The sequence below is a fragment of the Hyperolius riggenbachi genome, chromosome 8, assembly GCF_040937935.1.
Source record: "Hyperolius riggenbachi isolate aHypRig1 chromosome 8, aHypRig1.pri, whole genome shotgun sequence".
Classification (NCBI taxonomy): domain Eukaryota; kingdom Metazoa; phylum Chordata; class Amphibia; order Anura; family Hyperoliidae; genus Hyperolius; species Hyperolius riggenbachi.
The window spans coordinates 28,054,647-28,078,815 of NC_090653.1; the positions used below are offsets into that span (position 1 = coordinate 28,054,647).

Here is a 24,169-nt window from a genome sequence, read left to right on the forward strand (position 1 = left end):
CTTTCCTTTGCCAGCTTTGTCGGCTCAGGCAGGAATGTGCGGTTTTGCTGTGATAGGGATAAGTTATACACACCCTCTCCACGACCTCTGCAGGCTCTGTGTGAGTCACAGACTGAGCTCCTATCAGCCTATCACACTCTGGTTAGCAGCCATGTCTTTTGTTTGTAAACACTGCCTAAAACTGGCAATTACAAGCCAGGATTGCAGCAGGGAGTGGCAGAAACAGCACAGAGGGGCCCAGGAGAACATAATGAATATAATGGTATGCTTTTTATTGTAAGAATTTTAGAGTACAGATTCTCTTTAATGCATAATGCAGCCTCCATATCCCTCTCACTTCAGGTTCCCTTTAAAGAGAGACTCTGAAGTCTCCTAAAAATGAGGTTTTTACTTTAAAAACATCTAACATAATTGCCCCTCCTAAAATGCTGCATCCCCGCGGCTGAAAACACCATTAATCACCCCAAAATTACCTGAGGCACATCGCGGGGCTCCTTCGGCATTGAGGCAGAGCTTTTGGCTGCATCTCCGCCTCTACATGCGTCCATCAAAGCGGATCGCCGCCTCTCCCCGCCCCTCTCAGTCTTCTTTCACTGAGAGGGGCGGGGAGAGGCGGCAATCAGCGCTAATTGACGTGCATGGAGGCAGAGCTACAGCCCAAAGCTCTGCCTCCTTAGGGCAGCAAAATCCAGGACCAAGAAAGTTGTGGATTTTGTCAGGGTAATTAGGGGTGATTAATAGCGTTTTAAGCCGCAGGGATGTGGCGTTTTACGAGGGGCAGTTATGTTAAAGAGTTTTTTAAAGTAAAAACCTCATTTTTAGGAGACTTAAGAGTCTCTTTAAAGGGAAGGTTCAGGGACTATCTAAAAAAAATAAAAATCCATTTCCACTTACCTGGGGCTTCCTCCAGCCCGTGGCAGGCAGGAGGTGCCCTCGGCGCCGCTCCGCAGGCTCCCGGTGGTCTCCGGTGGCCGACCCGACCTGGCCAGGCCGGCGGCCAGGTCGGGCCTCTTCTGCGCTCCATGGTGCGTTCCACGCCGGCGCGCTGATGTCATCGGACGTCCTCCGGGTTGTACTGCGCAGGCTCAGAACTACTGAGCCTGCGCAGTACAGCCCGGAGGACGTCCGATGACGTCAGCGCGCCGGCGTGGAACGCACCATGGAGCGCAGAAGAGGCCCGACCTGGCCGCCGGCCTGGCCAGGTCGGGTCGGCCACCGGAGACCACCGGGAGCCTGCAGAGCGGCGCCGAGGGCACCTCCTGCCTGCCACGGGCTGGAGGAAGCCCTAGGTAAGTGGAAATGGATTTTTATTTTTTTTAGATAGTCCCTGAACCTTCCCTTTAAGTAAATGTGTGCTTTAATTCATGTCATACACTGCGGAGCTCACATTGGCCATTATTACGGATCTCACCTCTGATATTCTGCTCCTTTTCGCCGCACACCTCCCAGTCCGGAACCACCACGGCACAGATCTCATCCCAGGCCTTCTTCTTCTTGTAGCGGTCAGCGTAGGAGGGGACTTTGGGGTCGTATATCTCCGGACGCTCTTGCACCATCTGAATGAGCTGGGCTATGTTAATGAACATCTTGGAGGGCATCCTCTGGATCCTGGGCTCTCTCTCTCTTCCAGCTTCTCCACATGCAACAAAAAGTAGCATTTAAAAATGGAAATTAAAGTGACACCGAGCACTTCCAAAAAATGAAATTTCTACTTACCTGGGGCTTTCTCCAGCCCACTGTAGGCGGCAAGGTTCCCTGGCGTCCTCCTGGATCCTCTCCTGATCCCTGGGCTGGCAGCTCCGTTAGCAGACGACTTCGGCCTGCAGTCGTCCGGTCTGGTTCCCTCCTCCTGATGTGCATACTCACGCCAGCCAGTTACGCGTCATCACGCCGGCCGGTGTGAGAGTCCAGTGCATGCGCGGCCGGCGTCATGACACACATCAGGAAGACGGAACCAGACCGGACAACTTCAGGCCGAAGTCGTCTGCTAACAGAGCCACCAGCCGGGGACAGGGAGAGGAGCCAGGAGGACGCCGGATGACCTTGCTTCCTACGGTGGGCTGGAGGAAGCCCCAGGTAAGTGGAAATTTCATTTTTTTTGGAAGTGCTCGGTGTCTCATTAAATAACGGATGACTGATCTAGAACTTCTGAATGTTACAGATAGGAGGGGTGCCAAGTGTACAATGTGCATTAATGATATGGTGGCATATGCATAATAGTGGCTAGGAACTGAACTTTGTGTTCCCTGGTGGTCGAGGGTGGCCATTCCTCCCAACTTACCCCAACTGCAGAGTAATGGCAGCGGAGCGGTGGAAAAACAATGTCTCCTACTCCGGGGTACTGGGACTCTCCGTGGCTTCCATTGCATCGGATTCGGCCTCTACTGTTTCCAACTCACTCTCTACTTAGGTGTGCCAGAACCAGGAAGTAGATAGCGAGCTGCAAACAGCCACCAGAACGCATGGAGAGTCCAAGAGCAGTGTCGCCTGGCCCCGGATCAGGGGAGATTGCCCTTTCACTGCCTCCGCTGCCATTGCCATGCAATTAGAGGATATAGGGAGGGGGCACACTAGACCACCAGGGACCACTTGATGGGAGTGGGAGGGGTGACCACTATACACCAGGTACACCAGTCTTACTGACACTGGCTTTCGTCTAGGGCATCCCGTCATGGGATTCTCAAGGTTTTCTTCATTTTCAAAAGTGCTCCCTGAATTATGGCACACAACAGAGCTATTGAAATTAAATGAAAGCCAGAGAATCCCCCATGAGGAAATGGGATAGTCCATAACTTGTCAGGCAGACATTTAGTTCTGTCACAATAACATTTACTGTAAGTGATATACACATAAGAAAAAAGTGTAATGCATTTTACTCTAGAACAAATGTACACTTTAAATCTCGCTGTACGGTGTTACAGCGAGATGCATTCCCCTACCTGCGCAGGTGGGAGGGTGAACCACATTCTGGCCCTGCTGCTGGTAATCCATTTCGAATGACAGGTCTTCTTCTTCTTCTTTAACCTGAACCAGAAAATAGTCTAAAAATAACAAGAGAGAGGATTTTGTGTTTCAATATCTAAGTTACATATCTGCAATATTAAAGCAAGACATTGAACAGTAAAAAAGCACATTAAAAAATAATTGTGTACTTAAAGAGTAACTGTTAGCCCCCAAATTGAAATTTAAAACACTATTGCAATGTTTTATTTATTATATAAGTGAGCCAAAAAGCCAATGTACAAGTTAAAAATCAATCTAAATTTTGTTACTATCTAACCTTTTCCCCCAGCTCCGGACGCAAGCCGCATATCAGATACTGTAGCATGCCTATGTCTGGCCGACCCCCCTCTCCCCCCCAGGACCAGGTGCCAATATATTCTCCCCACCGCAGCTGACCGCTCTGACACGGAGAGAGAGCGGCAGCACTTCCAGAGCAGCACCGCAGAGCAGCCAGCGCCGTGCATCTCTCTCACATGTGATTCTCTCACATGTGACTCGGCGGCGGCTGCTCTGCGGTGCTGCTCTGGAAGTGCTGCCGCTCTCTCTCCGTGTCAGAGCGGTCAGCTGCGGTGGGGAGAATATATTGGCACCTGGTCCTGGGGGGGAGAGGGGGGTCGGCCAGACATAGGCATGCTCTGCATGCTACAGTATCTGATATGCGGCTTGCGTCCGGAGCTGGGGGAAAAGGTTAGATAGTAACAAAATTAATTGATTTTTAACTTGTACATTGGCTTTTTGGCTCACTTATATAATAAATAAAACATTGCAATAGTGTTTTAAATTTCAATTTGGGGGCTAACAGTTACTCTTTAAGAGAAGCCGTGACCAAGAGTTGAACTTCATCCCAATCAGTAGCTGATACCCCCTTTTACATGAGAAATCTATTCCTTTTCTCAAACAGATCATCAGGGGGCGCCGTATGACTGATATTGTGGTGGAACCCCTCCCACAGGAAACTGTGAGGACCATGGTCCTCCTGGCAGTTTCCTGTCTGTGAACCTTGTTGCATTGTGGGAAATGGCTGTTTACAGCTGTTTCCAACTGCCAAAAAAGCAAGCAGCAGCTACATCACCTGCCAGCAGTAAAAATGTCACCATGTAATAAATGTCAGAATGTAAATCAGGGATTTAAAATATATTACAACGGGCAAACACTGACTAAATCATTTATACATAATTATTGTAAAAAATAAGCACTTTTTTATTACATTATTTTCACTGGAGTTCCTCTTTAAAGCTGAACCCAGGTCACAAACTGCTGATACTAAGCTTAAGGAGAAGTCTCTTCTAAACTTCCTTATTCAACCTTTTCCAATCCAATTTTTGGATCACCCACTTACCGTACTTTTTAGCATATAAGACGCTCTGGAAAATTAGACACACTTAGGTTTAGAGGACAAAAAACAGGGAAAAAATACTGTATATACTAAACCTGGTGCATCCATGTTCCAGGAGTGTGTTGTAGATGTTCTCCCCAAATTATTGTGTTCCCCTTGTACCTCGTGTCCTCCTCTGCCACCCGTGTGTCCTCTTCTGGCCTTTGTGTGTCCTCGTCTCCATGTGTATCATTATTAGCAGCAGCAGTATGGCTCACCTCATCCAGTGGCGATCAGAGATTTCTCCTCTCCCTCATGACTCCTAGTGCCAGCTTCTGCTCATTGCATCATCAGCAGAAGCCAGCACTAGGGGAGCAGTGTGGGAGAGGAGAGGACTGACCGTCATTGGATGAGGTGAGCCATACTGCTGCTGCTAATGATACACATGGAGCACAGGAGAACAGAAGGAGGGGAGCAGAGGACAAACCATGAGAATACAGGGAGTTCCCGACATCGTGGCGGGTCAGCAGTTTGTAAGTCAGGGACTTCCTGTATTTGTCATATAAGACGCATGGACTTTTTCCTCCCCATTTTTGGATGAGAAAAAGTGTGTCCTAAATGCCGAAAAATATAGTACTTTTTTTTCTTGTGTATGCGGAGGGGATGTGGGTGATCCAGAAATTGCTGCAGAAGCGGGGGTCTGAAGGGTCTCTACCTTGCTGCACTACAGCGAAGAGGGAACTTGGTATCAGGGGATGGGTTGGAGGCGGTGCCAGCTTGCACACGGTTGCTCCGATTGTAATTACGTGGCACAGAGTGGTATGAAAATGTATGCCTTTGTCTCACTTTAGATCCACACAGAGTGCGTAATAGTGAAATTATATGGCGCAGCAGTGGAAGACGGGGTCGATAGCAATCAAAGTGTTGGATGAGTAGTTTTGTTCTATTCGGTATGCATGGCTCGTACTTGCCCATGCACAGTAACCGAACGAGTGTGGCCACGAGAAAATATTTGACAAGCTTTTCGAATATGTTCAGAGGTACCCAGTGCTGGAAGAGAGGGCTGGAGGAGGACCCCCCGGAATCCTATGACCTATCCAGAGGTTTCCGAATACTTAAGTATATTTATCTTTGAAGTTGTATGGGGTACACTTGAGCTCTGCGATTTACTCAGTGCCTACTTATAAAGAAGCAGCGACCTATCGTGTTGATTGTCCATCATAATTCCTCTGTCGACCCTCTGCATCCTCCTCTTACCCCCAAGCACCAAGCTGCATTGCCCCCAGTGTCCTCCAATGCCCCCCTGCATCCTCTTCTTTCCCCCAGCTTCATGCTGCTGTGCCCCCGAGCTTCAGCCTATGGGAAAGAAGTACGGCAACTAGTGTTTCTACTGGACCCGATGCCTCGCAGGCGGGATCATGGCTCTGTTACTGGGCCAATCATTGCCCTCGCTGAGTAGCAGGGAGTGCAGTGATTGGCCCAATGACAAAGCCATGGTCCCAACCACAAGACCATTGGCTCCAGTAATAGCACAAGTTGCCGTTCTTTTTCCCCTTACTGCTGCTAGGACTTACTTTTGGGGTAGGTCTTATACTTCAAGCATGCTGAAATAAGTGCTAGGGCTTAATTTCGGGGAAACACGGTAGATGCACTTAATAATGTCATGAGGACAGAAGCCTTAGTATTATCGGCGCAAGTCAAGGACACATTTATTATGCAATGTTCAGTCTGGCTTGACTACTGTGATAATACCGTTTTTACAGGCGGCACTACCCCTAACCCTAAGACCCCTCACTATGGCGAGTTTTAGTGTTGATAACTGATATAAGTGAATGATTGATTTCCTACCTATCCTTGGGGTAATGCGGTAACTATGCCATGATGTCCTGAAGAAATTTCTGGTTATGCAATGAAACCGGTCGACTAAATTTGGCTAAGCCAGGCCACCATCCATTTCTCATCCAGTAAGTTGCTGTGAGTTTTCCAACCACACTATCCCAGCATCCTGAGGCCTGAAGCCGGTGCAGTTTGGAAGAGACATTGTTTGTAGCATAGTGGCCCCCTCCTGGCATGCGGGGACGCCCACACTTTGCAAGTCCATGTGAGAAGGGGAGGCTGTGGCCACCGTCACAAGCGACCACCGCAAGGCTTCTGGAGACTACGCGATTACCCCCATGTGCACGTGGGTGAGGGTAGGAGGGGTGAGATCCTGGCTTTTCTTTTAACAAGCACTATAATTATGGACACGTGAAGGCTTTTTTTGCTGGCCAGTGAAGACTGCATAGTTCTGCTTGTTATAGTCCTAATGAATATGGATGGTGTCACGGACGGTTGCGGGGACGCAGGCGCGTCCTGGAACCGCCCGTGAAGAAAAGAACGATCGCACTCGATTCCTGCATCGATTGCGCCTCAGATCAATAGAACCAAGATTTGACGTGTAGTATCCCTATGCCTAGGAACAGCTGGGGGATCTGTCTTAGCTGAAGTGACAGCCTGGGGGGAAGGTGTTAATTAGCTTGGACATATTCCCTGTGGAAGGCACAATTCCCCTTCTGGTTCTGGGAACCAGGTGACACTTAGCTGATCTCATGGAGATGTTAATTAACCAAAGGATGCCTAGGTACAGCCAGGCAGGCTACGAGTCCACGGGAGGTCTTGACACCTTGCTCACTGGTAAAGATCAAAGGGAAGCCAGCTGTTAGGTTTATTCAGGATGTGTTCTAGCTGCTGAGTCTCATAGCATAATCCATAACTTCCCTGATCTGTCATATTTCTGGGGTTCCTGAGATGGCAGCTTCGCCAAACGTGGGGGAAGTGTAGCATGAGCCCCGGTGCTGGTTCTGAGGAAGTTTCAGAACATTCTGAGGTAAGGACTGCCAGTTAGGCAGTTTGAAAATGCCCTGATGATACCACAGGGGTCCCACCCCTCATGTCTGGTATCAGGGCGCTGGGTAAATCGAGCCAGACCTGAAAATGTTAATAAATCTGCCCTGACCTGTACGGTTCTGTGAGATAGAGCCCATATATGGGTAGATATGATTTCTAGCCCCCAGGATAAGGGGAGGGTTCATCTCATCTTCTAAGGGGGTGTATGGCTCCCCGCCCTCACTCCCTCCTACTGAAGCAGGGGCATAAGGATGGCTGAGGACCCAAACTCAGGGTCCTCCACACTGAAACATCTTGAATTCATCAGATGCCAGCTTGAGGATATGCTGGCATCCACCTGGTCTGAACTCTGAACTCAAATTGAAACCCAGAACTCTGTTTTCCCACAAAAAGGACATCTTTCCAGGAACTAAGTATTTTTCTCCCTTCTTTTATTTTTTATACTGGCTATTACTGTTTTAATAATTGTTGATTTTAATAATTGTCTGTATATATTAATTATTTATATTGCGTGAATAAACGACTTTCTCCAAGTCATTCACTGTCTGCTACCCTGCTTATCAGCACACACAGAACTGATCCTGGGTCTCTGAAAATACGCTACTGTTTGTTGTTGGCTAGACAGAATATCGTGTGTTTAACCGTTTTATTCGCAGGATTAGTCAGTTAATGGGCTCCACGGTCCCATGGTAACTGCGGTGGTGTCAGTTTACTCTGAACCAGTGGGTGAAGTTGTAATCACCCGTGTCTCACAGGCTCCCTTCTGAGTTGTCTGCGGCTAATTCTTAACGGTTCCTGCGCATTGACTGCGACCAGAGTTCGCACGATCTGTGCGCTGGCACCGTTTAGAAGGCTAAGTGCGGTCAGCCACTAGGGCTCCTGTGACAGATGGACTTTTCAGTTTAGCAGCAGTTAGCAAGGACTGTTATGCAGCACAGCAAGTCTAGAATAGGCTGGCAGCAATAGTAGGGCCTGTCCATTGTATATGGGTGTGTGCAATATATGTGGTATGTTTATATGACAGGTTATAGTATTTTTTTAATACACCAATACCTTTTGCAAGAAACGTGTCTCAATGTATTTTATATCGTAATGGGGTTACCGCTTTCATGGTACACCGATGCCTTTGAACTTTGTATTTGGTAAGTGTGTGAATAGCTCTCGGTTCTATATTTTCTTTCCTCTCATTCTTTTTCCCTTTCCTATTGGCTCTTCAATTTCGAATCTTTCTTGAAAATGGCTCAGGCATGAATTTCTGTCATATCTCACAGTGTGATACATAAGTTTATCCATGTTACTTGTGATACTTGACCGAGCCTAGGCCCCTCTATTGGGGTGAAGGCCGTATCCCATATATGTCATACAATGGTGATATGTGACGTCTCTGACTCAATTCACTAAACTTATCTCCTGTCTTTATATACAATACAATAACATTTCTATAGCGCTTTTCTCCCATAGGACTCAAAGCGCTTAGGCTCTCTCAGATTCAGTAATTAGTAGGATGAGGTATTCACACAACAAAAGTTATATTTCTGCAAATGCCAAACTGAACAGGTGGGTTTTCAGTCTGGATTTAAACACGTCCAGGGATGGAGCTGTCCTGATCTGTTGAGGTAAGGAGTTCCAAAACGTAGGGGCAGCATGACAGAAGGCTCTGGGACCAAAAGTTTCCAAGTGGACTCTGGGTATGACTAGATTATTAGAACCTGTTGATCTGAGAATGCGGGGATTGCTACGCAGCTGCAACATATCTTTCATGTATCCAGGGCCTAGATTATTCAGGGATTTAAATGTCAGTAGGCCGATCTTGAATAGGACCCTCCATTCTATAGGTAGCCAGTGAAGGGAGTGCAGGACTGGCGTTATGTGGCAGTGACGGGGTGGGTTGGTTAGCAGTATTCTGTATCAGCTGTAGTCGGTACAAGACCTTTTTTGGAAGGCCAGTGTAGAGAGCATTGCAGTAGTCCAGTCAGGATGTGATGAAGGCATGGACTAAGGTTGGCAGATCTTCTGGGGGTATGAGGTGCTTGATTTTTGCAATGTTCTTCAGGTGAAAATAGGATGATTTCACCACAGCAGAGATTTGAGTTCTGAAGTTTAAATCCCCATCAATTAGAACTCCCAGGCTACGCACATGATCAAAGCTGCGTAGATCCGTGCCACCTATTCCCAGTGGTGAAGGCTGCAAGTTAAGTTGTTTTGTTATCATGCTCTGCCCTCCAATCAGAAGGACTTCAGTTTTGTCTGCATTTAGTTTCAGCCAGTTGTCATTCATCCAGTTCTGTAGTTCACGTATGCAGGCGTTTATAGTTAGAGTTGGGTCTGTCACACCAGGCTTGAAGGAAAGATATAGTTGGGTGTCGTCTGCATAGCAGTGGTATGTCAGTCCATGTTTTTGGATTAGTTTTCCCAGCGGTAACATGTAAATCGTGAAAAGCAGGGGAGAGAGGATTGAGCCCTGGGGCACCCCATACTTAAGTGATACAGGGGTGGACAGGAAGGGCCCCATAGACACTTTGTGGGTTCTGCCACTCAAGAACTATTCCATCAATGCCGCAGTATTCCTGTAGCCTGTTTATCAAGATGTCATGGTCAACTGTATCAAAGGCTGCAGAGTTAATAACTCTTCTAGAGTTGTTACCATGGTGATAAGGCATGTAGTATTCAGGAAACATTTTACCTCAGGCAAGCCTAAAGTTAACTCCTCTGTCTTTAAATTAACTCTCCAATCCTTAAAATAACTCCAGAGTTAAAGACAAGGGCCTCAATTCATTAACCACCCTGGCGTTCTGATTAAATCGCCAGGGTGGCTGCGGGAGGGTTTTTTTTAAATAAAAAAAAAACTATTTCATGCAGCCAACTGAAAGTTGGCTGCATGAAAGCCCACTAGAGGGCGCTCCGGAGGCGATCTTCCGATCGCCTCCGGCGCCCAGAATAAACAAGGAAGGCCGCAATGAGCGGCCTTCCTTGTTTTGCTTATATCGTCGCCATAGCGACGAGCGGAGTGACGTCATCGACGTCAGCCGACGTCCTGACGTCAGCCGCCTCCGATCCAGCCCTTAGCGCTGGCCGGAACTTTTTGTTCCGGCTACGCTGGGCTCAGGCGGCTGGGGGGACCCTCTTTCGCCGCTGCTCACGGCGAATCGCCGCAGAGCGGCGGCGATCAGGCAGCACACGCGGCTGGCAAAGTGCCGGCTGCGTGTGCTGCTTTTTATTTCATTAAAATCGGCCCAGCAGGGCCTGAGCGGCAGCCGCTGGCGGTGTTGGACGAGCTGAGCTCGTCCAGACCGCTCAGCTGGTTAAGATCATGCTAGAGATAATAAGGCAAGAGAAAATGTACCGTATTTTTCGGACTATAAGACGCACTTTTTCTCCCCCAAAAGTGGGGAGAAAAAGTCCCTGCGTCTTATAGTCCGAAGGTAGCAAAAAAAGAAGTACAAATATTGCAAAAAAAAAAAAAACGTTTCTCACTATTTCCGTCTGTGATGCTCTGGGTGTGTGGTTTGCTCCATGCCGCCAGTCTGCCTCATTGCCCGCTCTCCATGCAGCCAATCATCCGCCTCCATTCCCCTCTATGCAGCCGCCAATCATCCGCCTTGATGCCCGCAATGATCCGCCTCTGGCCAGCTCTTCATGCTTCCATGCCATGTGCTTGCACGGAAGCTGCAGCGGCTGCGGCAGCGATTCAGGGCTAATTGCAGTGGCTGTTATCTTCTAAGTTGCTGCATGGCGGCGGGCAGAAGAGGCGCGATCCCAGGCTAATTGAAGGCAGCGGCTGTTATCCTGTATCCAGCACGGCGGCGGCAGCGTGGCATTAGACGGGAGATCGTAGCGGTAGTTATGACTACCGATGCCTCAGTACTTCCTTGTTTACGCCCCCTCATGACGTAGGACACGCATGAGCGTCCTACGTCATGAGGGGGCGTAAACAAGGAAGTACTGAGACATCGGTAGTCATAACTACCGCTACGATCTCCTGTCTAATGCCACGCTGCCGCCGCCGTGCTGGATACAGGATAACAGCCGCTGCCTTCAATTAGCCCTGGGTCGCTATTCATCTGGCCCCCCCGCCGCCGTGCAGGAACTTAGAAGATTACAGCCGCTGCCTTCAATTAGCCTTGGATCGCTCCTCATCTGGCCCCCCCGCCGCCGTGCAGGAACTTAGAAGATTACAGCCGCTGCAATTAGCCCTGAATCGCTGCTCTTCTGCACCCCAAAGCCCCCCACCGCCAGCCACAATACCTGGAAGAGGACAGCCGCTGCAGCTCCTGCTGAGATGCCTGACTTGTGACAACACTCCTCTGCCACGTCAATCATCACAGCTGACAACAAAGGACAGGACAACTCAGGGACAACTAGATAGGTGAGATCATCTATGTTGAAGTGTTTAGTTATTGTAACTGCTGGGGAGGCAGGGGTTAGTTTAATGTAGGGTGTAGTGTTACTGGTGGGGCAGCAGGGGTGGGTTAGTGTGGTGTAGTAACTGGTGGGGGAATCAGGGACTAGTGTAATGCAATGTAGTGTGGTGCAAGGTAATTGGTGGGGCATCAGGCTTTAGTGTAGGGTACTTAGTCTAGCTGGTGGGGCAGCAGGAGCTAGTGTAGCTGGGCACTGAAGCTTAGTTATTGTGTAGCTGGTGCAGACAGCTTGGGGGGGAAAAGGCCTACAAGACACCCCTGCACCATGGATGCACCCAGGTTTAATATATTTTTTTTTCTTGGTTTTTGTCCTCTAAACCTGGGTGCGTCTTATAGTCCGGAGCGTCTTATAGTCCGAAAAATACGGTACCTCCACACGTGAGAGAGTTATCTTACCTCTTCATTCCTTAAGTTACCTCTCCTGTAGTTAAATTTACCTCCTCTGTAGTTAATTTACCTCCTCTGTAGTTATTTTCACACGAAGTTAATTAACAGCCTGTCTTTAACTCTGGAGTTATTTTAAGGATTGGAGAGTTAATTTAAAGACAGAAGAGTTAACTTTAGGCTTGCCTGAGGTAAAATGTTTCCTGAATACTACATGCCTTATCACCATGGTAACAACTCTAGAAGAGTTATTAAAGACAGGAGAGAAGTTTAGTGAATTGAGGCCAAGCTGTTAATTAGCTGCATGTGAAAAAAAATACAGAGGAGGTACGTTAACTACAGAGGAGGTACATTAACTACAGAGGAGGTACATTAACTACAGAGGAGGTACATTAACTACAGAGGAGGTACATTAACTACAGAGGAGGTACATTAACTACAGAGGAGGTACATTAACTACAGGAGAGGTAACTTAAGGAATGGAGAGATAAGATGACTCTCTCACGTGTGGAGGTAAGTTTTCTCTTGCCTTATCTCTAGCATGATCTTAGTGAATTGAGGCCATTGTTTGTGATACCCTGCTGTGAGCCAATAAAGCTTGATTTTTCGAAAAAGAAAGCTCCAGCCATGTGATTGGAGCTTCTGACCACAAGCATTGCACAGACTTCTATTCCAGGGTGTTGCCTTGTACCGCTGCTAGGGGTGTTACCTGGACTAGCTGCACGGGAGCTGTCTGTCTCCTCCAAGTGGTGGTCTCCCATTCCGTAACTCTGGTCATCCTTTTCAAGCTTTACCTTAATGTCCTGCTGCAGGCCGTGATCTGTAAAAGGCGACAATGGCATGTCACTGAACATACAGTGACAGTGTGAATTACATTACAGCCTATGGCGGCACTCAGAGGGTAATCTGGAAGCCCTAATTATGGTGGTGGTGGGGGGGGGGGGTGACAGTGCAATTCAGCCGCCAGCAACAACTGGCAGCCAAGAGTCCATTGCGGCCTGGAAGGGGAGCAGTAATTTACGCTGCCAGGAAATTTACGCCATTTTTCGGCTCGACCTTGCACCCAAATTTTCTGGTGCCCTTTTTGCATGCATGTTCAGAGGAGTTCATACAGCAGACAGCGATGTGTGTCACCAATACTCATCAGGAATAACCAATGTCATGCTGCGAAGACATGCTCCTGATAGCCATCCACTAAAGTGAAAATTATATAGAGGCCACCATATTTATTTCCTTTTCAACAATACCAGTTGCCTGGCAGCCCTGCTGATCTCTTTGGCTGCAGTACAAGCCTGAAACAAGCATGCAGCTAATCCAGTCAGACTTCAGTCAGAGCACCTGATCTGCTGCAGGCTTGTTCAGGGTCTAGTGTATGTCTAAAAGAATTTAGAGAGGCAGAGGATCAGGACGGCCAGGTAATTAGCATAGTTTTAAAGCGGACCTGAACTCAAAACATCCTCTCTGCTCTAAAATATAAGCAGCATAATAACATTTAAAGAAAAAAACATACAAAATCCTGCAATAAATCTGCACTGTTTATACTTCCTGCTTTCATGGAAGCAGACATAATTAATACCCTATATTTGCTAATTAGCTGCTCTGCATGGCAGGAGCTGACACAGCTGAGAGATCAAATTACAGTGGTGATTAGTCACAGATGAGGAGGAATTAGACAGGCTAAAGCTGGCCATACACTAGGCCGATTCCCCGCCGATCGACAGCAGATTCGACCACTAGGATCGAATCTGCTGTCAAATCGTTAACGCTTAAATTTCGTCCCGAAATAGATCAGTCCCGTCGATTGCTTTGTGCGGGAAATTACCGTCGATCGCCCGCGGGTAGGGAGCGCGTCGCTAGCGGTGTCGACGCAATACATTACCTGCTCCGCCGGCGCGACTCCCCAGGTCTCCACTGTCTTCTCCGCTCTGGTCTCCGGGTCCGGCAGGCTTCACTTCTTCTTGTCCCGGCAGGAAGTTTAAACAGTAGAGGGCGCTCTACTGTTTAAACTCCCCCAGACAGGAAGAAGTGAAGCCTGCCGGACCCGGAGACCAGAGCGGAGAAGACAGTGGAGACCTGGGGAGTCGCGCCGGCGGAGCAGGTAATGTATGCAGGGGGGGGGGGGGGGCAGCGGCAGCACCACCACCACCAATTGTGAACGGTTTCAGGCTGAAATCGATTCACAATCTGTTTGCAGTAAAGGCAGCCAGATTTGATCAGAGAGGGATCTGTTGGTCGAATCTGATGGCAAATCGACCAGTGTATGGCTACCTTAAACTCTCTAAATAAATACAGGGTGCATTTCTTTATGTTTCCCTTCTGTCCTGGGCAAGAGTTCAGGTCCATTTAGAGGCAAAAAAATACGACATCCCTCTCACATCAAGTCAAGTGTGCTTTAACTAAATTAAAAATGACTTGTGAACTAAAGACAAATGTGTGTAGCAATTTTTTCAATATAAGATTTGCATTAACAAATCAATATTGCTGATTTCTCACTGAGACAGGAAATGTCCCCCGACAATGCGTCACCTTCAGTGTTGTTCAAACCGCGTCCACAGTCATACAGCCCCTCCTCCTGTACCCACCGGCCGTCATGTTCCTCCTCCGTCTTTATCACAACTTGTGTTGGCTTAAAGCACCCTGAAAAATGCATGGGAAAAAGAAGCTTTAAAAGCTGCCCTGTCCCCGCAGTGAATATTGTGCAGCAAACTGATATCCATCTACAGCCGCAGACTTAAAGGACACCCGAACTGACATGTGACATGATGATAGACATGGGTATGTACAGTGCCAAGCACACAAATAACTAAGCTGTTTGCGGTGTTCCTTTTTTCCTTTCTCTGCCTAAAAGAGTTAAATATCAAAGGATGTAAGTGGCTGACTCAGTCCTGAAGTGACTACAGTGTGACCCTCACTAATAAAGAAATTCCAGCTATAAAACACTTTCCTAGCAGAAAATGGCTTCTGAGAGCAGGAAAGAGATAACGGGTCAACAGTTCATAGATTTTAGCTCTGACATACTTCAATGAATGTGTCATTGAGCAAAAACAATAAAACAGTTAAAAAAAAAAAAAAAAACTTAAAAAGTAGATATAAACATAAAATAAAACCGTGGAACAGCTTAAAAAGTCATTTTTAGGAGAAGGAAGATAGTTTATTTCATTCGTTTATTTTCGTCTTGGGTGTCCTTTAAAGGACAACTGTAGTGAGAGGTATATGGAGACTGCCATGTTTATTTCCTTTTTAACAATACCAGTTGCCTAGCAGTCCTGCTGATCTATTTGGCTGCAGTAGTGTCTGAATCACACCAGTAACAAGCTAATATTGTCAGATCTGCCAACAATGTCAGATACACCTGATCTGCTGCATGCTTGTTCAGGGGCTATGGCTAAATGTATTAGAGGCAGATGATCAGCAGGACAGCCAGGCAACTGGTATTGCTTAACAGGAAATAAATATGGCAGCCTCCATAGAACTCTCTCGCTACAGTTCTCCTTTAAAATACTTACTAATTGGAATAATGGCATTTACACTTTTTTTGTACAAAAAGGAGGCCCCTTTCACAACAGATCCTGTATACCAGAACTCCCAAACTTTTCCAGCCTGTGGACCACTTTGCAGTGTGAACTTTTTTCCGTGGTCAGTTGGGGGATTGAGGGGCGGGGACTATAGTGCAGACGCATGGAAGACCACTGGGCCCCCGCCTCACACCAGAGTCTCCCTCTAACTGCACCCCATATTTCCATGCAGAGCGCAGCTATATAAACAGGTGTGCCGGCCCGTGGGCGGGCCTTTCTATTTACAGCCATGCAGAGCATCACCAGGTGCCCCACCCTCTCCATACAGCCATCAGCTGTGCTGCAGCATACTTCCTACAGCTCCCAATGCGTGTCATCATTGAGCGCCATACAGAGGGGGAAGCAGCACAGCAGACAGCTGTGGGGACAGCGCCATCTGGTGACACTCTGCATGACTGAAACTAGAGGCAGAGGCAAGGCCCACACCGGCTCAAAGCGACCCATGGACCTTGCTCGGGGACTCTTGCTGTATGCAAAAATGCTGGCATGCCCTGATGCAGCAGAGTTAAAGTAAACCTGTAGTTTAAAAAAAAAAAAAAAAAAAAAAAAACCAGATACTTACCTTATGAGAGGGGAGACTCTGGGTTCTATGGCGCCTTCCCGCTACTCTCACGGGCCCCTCTTTCCAGCGCTGGCTCCCCAGTTCAATTCTCCCACCACGGGAGGCTTTGGAAGTCTTCAGGAGTGCGAGTGCTCTGGAAGACGGGCGGCTCCGTAGTGCGTCTGCACAAGTGTGCGCTCACACCTGCGCACTATGGGGTCATCAGTCTTCGCGAGCACTTGGGCTCCCGGAGACTTCCAAAGACTACTGCAGCGGAGGAGAGTAGCCTCCGACCCATCTTTCGAGGACTGCTAATGGTGGGGGGAGGAGCATCGATGGAACGAATGGACCAGGAGAGGAATGGGAAGGCTCTATACGACTCAGAGTCTTCCTCCTCATGTTTTTTTTTTTTTTTTTTAAATGCTTCAGGTCTACTTTCACAACCGCCTCACACCGAAGGGTGTGAACGCAGCGGCAGCCCCAGGACCGCCTAACGCCAATTGGCGTCAAGTCCTGGGGCGGGATTTTGCAGGAGATCGCGTGCATCTCAGCTTGAATGACAGAGCTCCACTCCATCAGTCTCCCAGCGGCAAACGTCGATAGGAGACTGACAGACGCCGTCTATTTACATTGCACAGCACTGCGATCTAAGGCAGCGCTGTACTGGGGACAGCCGTGTCACTGGGCTGTCCCCCTGGGAGACAGAGGAGTGGTCGCTCTCATAGGCTGATGCCTATGACAGCCAATCGCGGTGATTGGCTGGCAGGGGACGGGAGGGATAAAAAAAATAATAATAAAAATAGGTGTATTTATATAAAAAAAAATTATTATTATTATTATTATTATTAATAAAAAAAATTAACATCCCAGCAGGGATCTGAGCCCACCAACAGAAATCTTTGTTGGTGGGCAGAAAAGGGGTGGGAAATGACTTGTGTACTGAGTTGTACGGCCCTGCAACGAGCCCTTAAAGCTGCAGTGGCCTAAATTGTAAAAAAAAGCCTGGTCACTACGGGGGGTGAAAGGCTAGAGACGCTTCTGTACAATCTCAGTACCGAACTCCAGATCTCTGCAGGCGACAGTAATCGTGTGTTTGATGCTTCCCAAGCCTAACAGCTGGGAAATGTGTATACAGCAATCCCTGTGATGTAAATTATACAGCAGCCGCGTACCGATGTTGTTGTGTAGGGCCTGGCTGTACTCCCACTTCGCACTCTTCCTGATGCGCAGGTCTTCACTCCTCTCACTCTTAACCCGCACCTCATGCCGAATACTGGCACGGTCTTAAAGAAAAATAAATGTTCTCAGAGAAGAAGAACAACATGCAAAAATGAAAGGCATCTATGTAGGAGACTATAATGAAGATCCAAAGCTTACAGCCAGTATGCAAGCCCCACGAGCACTGATACGGCCTTCGCCGCCCTCCCGAGTGCCACTGCTCACCCGCAATCAGTCCCGGTAATCTGGCTCAGTCGCGCCAGTCGACTCTTCTGTGCATGCGCGGCCCCCCATGCATCGGTGCTCATGGAGCTGGAGGAAGCCCTAAGTATCAAATCTTTTTATTTTTTACAGGATGTATTTATATAGCACTGACGTCTTCTGCAGCACATTACAGAGTACATATTCATGTCACTGACTGTCCTCAGAGCAGCTCACACTCTAATCCTACCATAGTCATAGTCTAATGCCCTACCATATTATTATGTATTTATATAGCACTGACGTCTTCTGCAGCACATTACAGAGTACATATTCATGTCACTGACTGTCCTCAGAGCAGCTCACAATCTAATCCTACCATAGTCATAGCCTAATGTCCTACCATATTATTATGTATTTATATAGCACTGACATCTTCTGCAGCACTTTACAGAGTACATAGTCATGTCACTGACTGTCCTCAGAGCAGCTCACAATCTAACCCTACCATAGTCATAGTCTAATGTCCTACCATATTATTATTATTATGTATTTATATAGCACTGACATCTTCTGCAGCACTTTACAGAGTACATATTCATGTCACTGACTGTCCTCAGAGGAGCTCACAATCTAATCCCTAATCTAACGTACCTATTCTGGTCTCGGGGCCCTTTTCCACTGGCTGCGATCTGATTAAAAAACGGATCACAGCCATTTTGCAGATCGCTAGAGCACCGTGGATTACATGTAAATCACAGTGCTCTTTTCCTACTAGTGGGCACCGCTTTTCCCCTGCACACAATGGCCGGCCTATGCGATTCTCGCCCCAATCGTGCTCCATTCCCGACAGCAAAATGGCACAATCGCGGCTAGTGGAAATTGCTTAAGCAATCACGACACAGTAAAATTGCGCTTGCGAGCGCAGGCAGCAGTGGAAAAGAGCCCTTAGGTCATGGGGAATAATGAACTGTATATTTTGGTGGGATGTTGGAGGAAACTGGATTACTTAAAGGAGAACTGTAGAGAGAGGTGTATGGAGGCTGCCATATTTATTTCCATTTAAGCTATACCAGTTACCTTGCTATCCTGCTGATCCTCTGCCTCTAATACTTTCAACTATAGACCCTGAACAAGCATGCAGCAGATCAGGTGTTTCAGACTTAAAAGTCAGATCTGACAAGATTAGCTGCATGCTTGTTTGGTGTGATTCAGACACTACTTCAGCCAAATAGATCAGCAGGGCTGCCAGGCAACTGGTATTGCTTAAAAGGAAAATAAAAATGGCAGCCTCCATATCCCTCTCACTACAGTTCTCCTTTAAGATGAAAACGTGGAGAATATATAAACTCATGCATATAGAGTCCTGGTTTAGATTTAACCCTCGAACTACAAGGCAAGAGTGCTATCCACTACGCCAGCACTTACATTGATGCGAGAACCTATCTGAATTCCTGTATCCATGCCATGCACGGTTATAGTTGTTTGGATGCATGCTGTAGTAAAGTTCTGACAAGCCTATTGACGGAATAGGCAGCGTTTCCCAGCTTGAATTGGCAAAAACCACTGCAAATTCCACCCCAGAAACAGGCCCATAGTGTTCAGATTACGGACAGTCATGTGATGAGATACCTGAGTTGGTTACAGAATTCTGCTGATTGTGGGGACTGTACGGTTCTTCCTCCTCCACCTTCACGACCACCCCAGACCCAACGACTGTGCATTCTGCAAGCGACAGATGTGATGGTGAGTATACCGGTCCTGTCAATGCACACAGACCTGTCACAGCAGACAGACTGAGCCAGCTTACCGAGGGGCTTGATGGAGGGATAGTGCTCCATCATAACTCCCTGGAGACTTCCACTTCTGATGGGCTGAAGATCTTCTGCTCAGAGGGTCCCTCTGTAGTCCGTTCATCAAACAATAGCTGCTCCTAAAAGTCCAATGGAGAAACGTCGTTAGCTGGTCTGATGAGAGACGATTATCTACTGATGGCATGAATCCTCCAGGAACCAGTGAGCGGCGTCCGTTATCAATGGTATCCAATCGTATTGTAGCAGTAAGAGTCCGGGCACCAGCCAGTGGTATAAACAGATCCTTTATTTCATCCTGATCACAGACAGACGACACAAATCATATGGCCAGACAGCCGTTTAGAGACAATTGGTATCTGAGGAAGAGGGTATGGCCCTTGGAAACGGCTGTCAGGACATGTGATTTGTATTGTCTGTCTGTGGTGAGGATGAAATATAGGTGACTCCGGTTTATACTACTGGCCGGTGCCCCGATCCTTACTGCTACTACACAATTGCTTAAAGTGGTATGAAACATTTCCTCTGCTCTAAAAGATTATTTACAGCATAAAATCTACTACCAAAAAAAAAAAAAATGTAGAAGACGAGCATTTAAACAGTTATGCCTGGTACGCAACATGCACTTTGCCTTCAGCCAGGTCAAATCAATTATTTCCAACATGTCCTGATTTTGAAGTGATCGGAAAATCAATCAGAAAAATAAATGGTAATCCGATCGAACCTGTTGGAAATAATCAATTGCCCCTTCTATCTGACAGGAAATAGCATGGCGTGTACCGAGCATTAAACACAGCACTTTGTTCTTCGGTGGAAAGCTTCTGGCCACATACAAAGAGGTGATAACATTATCTTTTGTTTACATTCCTTTGTCAGATACATTTAGTAAACAATACGGAACTGCTAGAACTGTGCTGTACTGAGCTAAGGAGCAGAAAGAGCCGAGAAGTGATAATTAGATTCTAATTTATAAATACAGCAGCTATGCAATAAAATGCAACGGCAGCTTTCAGAGCAGATAAACTATACTTTTAGAACGTGTCATTTGTAGACAGACAATATTACTCGTGCACAAAAGCAAATATGATAACTGTATGGGTAATAAATAGTAGGAAAACACATTTTTATTAAATAGTATGTAAGAGATTTATCCCACTTTAAAATATCTCCACTGCCTGGAGGCACAGCCTGCACCCGCTTCCCTCACATGTCTGCTCCAGTTGTATCTAGTGCCGACCTCCCCATTGCTCTGTTTTTATATTGGTCCCTTATAAAATGTATTTGTCTAGGGATCTAGCTCCTGGGATTTATGCGACACAATCTTATGTTCTATACACATTACAATCCAATCATGTGACTGCACCAATATCATGAAGGGGCCTAATGGCCCGTACTCACGGGCTGCAAATGTTGCCTGTCGCCAGCACACGTGAGCGTGTGGGCGACAGGCCGGCGACAGCTCCTCGCCAGGTCCCTCCGCGTACACACGCGGAAGAGGGACCAGCGGCGAGGCGGAAGCTGTCGCCAACGTTCCTCCTCCCCCCGCCGGAAGCTCCATATACTTTAATGGAGGTTGCTGTCGCTAGTCCGCGTACTCACGCGGACTAGCGACAGTTGCGGCGGCGACTGTCGCCATGCGATTGAAACTTTCAATCGCATGGCGACATGAGCGACGGGCGACAGTTCGGGGTGCGCGCGCGTGCAACGGCCCATACTCACGGGCGACCTGTCGCCGCAACACGCGTGCACCGCGTGTTGAGGCGACAAAAGTCCCTCGTGAGTATGGGCCATAATTGTGGAGTTAACAGGCAACGCACAAGTTTTATTGAGGGCAATTAAAAAACAAAACAAAAACACCATTTTGGTCATTACTTACAGGGACAACAAAGAGATGATTTGCATATTCAGCAGTGATGCATCGTGGCGGACATCATATGCTCGCTCCAATCTGAATAATTGCAAATACCTTCTGTTAGAAGGGAAACTTTTGTTTTGCATAACATTTTAGTAAGAAGGCTTTTTAGTCCTTTGTAGCCCCTTTATACACTCCTAGGAGTTCTGGTTCACCAGGAGCTTGCTGGGTAATCTGTAACGCTTGTTCACTCTACAAGAGCTTTTCTAAGCGCTTTGTGATTTTAAAAGCTCCTGCTTATGTTATCCTATGTGAGTGCTCACACTGGAGCAATGTGATTTTGTAAATATCCCCCAGAGCACTGCATTAGCAAGAGCTTTTAAAATCTCTGGCATTTAAAAAGCTAATGTAGTGTGAATCAGCCCTAGCTTTGGATGCTTCCATAGAGCCACATTAATCCATGCCATGCACTGATGAGGATCAACCAATCCGAAACAGTCTGTATGCATGTATATATTAAATAGCACCTACAGCAGTGTTCTCCCCAGAATTGTTTTTCCAGCCGGGTTGCATGAAAAAGTAGCCGGGTGGGCCGAGAGGAGAATACAGGGCTGGTACTTCGGTGAGCAACTCTGCTTACAGCATAGGAGGAGGTGAGCCGATGACAGCCGGGTGGTCACCAGAACTAGCCGGGTGGAGCACCCGGCTAAAAGAGCCTGGGGAGAGCACTGCACATATTACGCAGCACTGTACAAAGTACATAGATGTCACTAACTGTCCATAGATTTTTGAAAATAGATACTAGTGGTTAAATCAAAACGAAGCATTTTTTCATGCGTTCCTATACTTTACATTGAAACGCAAAAAGCATCATAAGCGCACAGACATGCGTTTGCGGTTTTTTTAAAAATCGGAACGCAGCAGTGGAAAAGGCCACCCAAGATTATTATTTTTAAACGGGCTGCACTTCAGAATCAGCAAACACAAACACGTGTTTTTGGCAGAAACGCAGCTAGTGGAAAAGAGCCCGTCGTGTGCACCAGCCCTAAGTGGCAATGGGGGCCTTAGGACAAAGCTAGGAGGTTCTCTTGTGATCATCTACATCAGCCGCAGCTAGCTTGTGATGAAAGCTGCATGGACAGGCCGATCCTGACCGACGTACACTGTGGAAGAATCATCCAGCTGAACGCTGCAGCCTCTGGATAAAGAGAGTTCCGCCTGGTGAACTGAATGCTGCGGTCTCCTCCGCTAACAGCCAGAGAGGAGGAGAAATCACATTCTGAGTCAGCAGGAGGTAGAGAGACCCCAGGCAGATTTCTCTGCAGCGTTCAGCTTCATCCGTGTGAATCCTGAATGCTGGCGATGTGCAGAGGACGTGCAGCGTATAAAACAATCCCCCCGCTGCTCTCTGTACCAACACATCCTACATCATATTCCACTCCAGTGCATGCATAGGCTAATCATTTGGCTTCTGTGTTAAAGAGAAACCGTGATCAAGAACTTAATTTCATCCCAATCAGTAGCTGATACCCCCTTTTACATGAGAAATCTATTCCTTTTCACAAACATCATCAGGGGGCGCTGTATTACTGATATTGTGGTGAAACCCCTCCCACAGGAAACTGTGAGGACCATGGTCCTGGCAGTTTCCTGTCTGTGAACCTCGCTGCATTGTGGGTAATAGCTGTTTGCTGCTTTTTTTTGGCAGTTGGAAACAGCTGTAGCTACTTCCAGTGACATCTGCCAGCAGTAAAAATGTCACCATGTGATAAATGTCAGAATGTAAATCAGGGATTTATAAGATTTTACAATGGGCAAACACTGACTAAATCATTTATACTTAATTATTGTAAAAATGAAGCTTTTTTTTATTACATTATTTTCACTCTTTAAAAGCAGTGTCCTGTAACAGTTGTCAGAATTGTTATATCTCACGCTGTATGTATGGAGCGTATGGATGTATATTGTAGCGCCATGGGGAGGATGTTATGTTGCCATATCCTAATACAAGACACAGAACATTTATATCACACTTTTCTCCTGGTGGACTTAAAGCACCAGAGCTGCAGCAACTAGGGGCGGTGCTATAGGCAGTAGCAGTGATACAGAGTCTTGCCCAAGGACTCCTACTGAATAGGTGCTGGCTTACTGAACAGGAAGAGCCGAGAACCCCGGTATCCTGTATCAACCAGTACACTAGCCAGCCACTGCGCTCCTAATTTTTTGATAGGTTGATGCACTGTATGCTTGCATGTTGCATTATGCATGTTACAGGGCCAGAGTTAGGACACAAGCTTACTTTAAGGAGCCTCTGTGTGGTGTTTGGGACTACACAAAAATAATGTGGGTTGTTTTTTGCTAACAAAGACCTTAGCTTTCAACCCAGCTGTAGCTATAGTGACTGCAATGCTTCCTGGATGGTTTATTTGCAGCATTTGCATGAAAGTGTGCGAAGGGTTAACTAATTTTACTAATTTCATCCACACACTGATTATAGTATGAATGGGGAAGTGGGGATACCTTAAACCCAGGTCAGGGTTTACTTCATTGCATCCAAATAAAATGAATCTCAAAATATAGTCAATATTAAAAAGCTTAAGGGGGGGGGGGGTTAGCTGTTCAGTAACGGCTCTACTGTAACAAAAAATAAACACTACACTAAAACGCTCCAAAAATCACTAGGCACGATTAGAAAATCGCTAGGCACATGCTTAGAATCACCTAGGAAAATCACTTAAAGCGCTAAAAGATTGTAATTATGAGGTCGTTCACACTGGGGGCGTTTGTTTTTTTGCACCTGCAATTTTTCAAAATCGCCCTGAAAGCGCTTACACCATGCTATCCTATGTGGTAGTTCAGATTGGGGCGGTCTGTCCTCTTTCCGCTCAGAGAAGCACTGCATGGACCATTTTCGGGACAATTTTGATGCAATGAAAGGTATAGGAAAAATGCGAAACGCTCA

At 47.1% G+C, this 24,169-nt stretch overlaps 1 protein-coding gene across 8 annotated transcripts in view; it reads right to left on the reverse strand.

Moving 5' to 3' along the window:
* Positions 1-24,169, reverse strand: part of LOC137528059 (uncharacterized) — a 38,587-nt gene that overhangs the window by 8,301 nt on the left and 6,117 nt on the right. For 2 of the 8 annotated variants that reach the window (XM_068249297.1, XM_068249298.1), the window contains exons 2-9: positions 21,232-21,303; positions 19,355-19,477; positions 19,177-19,269; positions 17,298-17,408; positions 14,503-14,646; positions 12,719-12,829; positions 2,940-3,041; positions 1,412-1,633 (exon numbers count right to left, since the gene is read on the reverse strand). In XM_068249297.1, the coding sequence (XP_068105398.1) occupies positions 1,412-1,633; positions 2,940-3,041; positions 12,719-12,829; positions 14,503-14,646; positions 17,298-17,408; positions 19,177-19,269; positions 19,355-19,388 (817 nt within the window). In that variant the 5' untranslated portion in view covers positions 19,389-19,477; positions 21,232-21,303. The remainder of the gene's footprint in view (positions 1-1,411; positions 1,634-2,939; positions 3,042-12,718; positions 12,830-14,502; positions 14,647-17,297; positions 17,409-19,176; positions 19,270-19,354; positions 19,478-21,231; positions 21,304-24,169) is intronic. The other 6 variants (XM_068249296.1, XM_068249300.1, XM_068249302.1 and 3 more) reach the window with 5 other exon arrangements.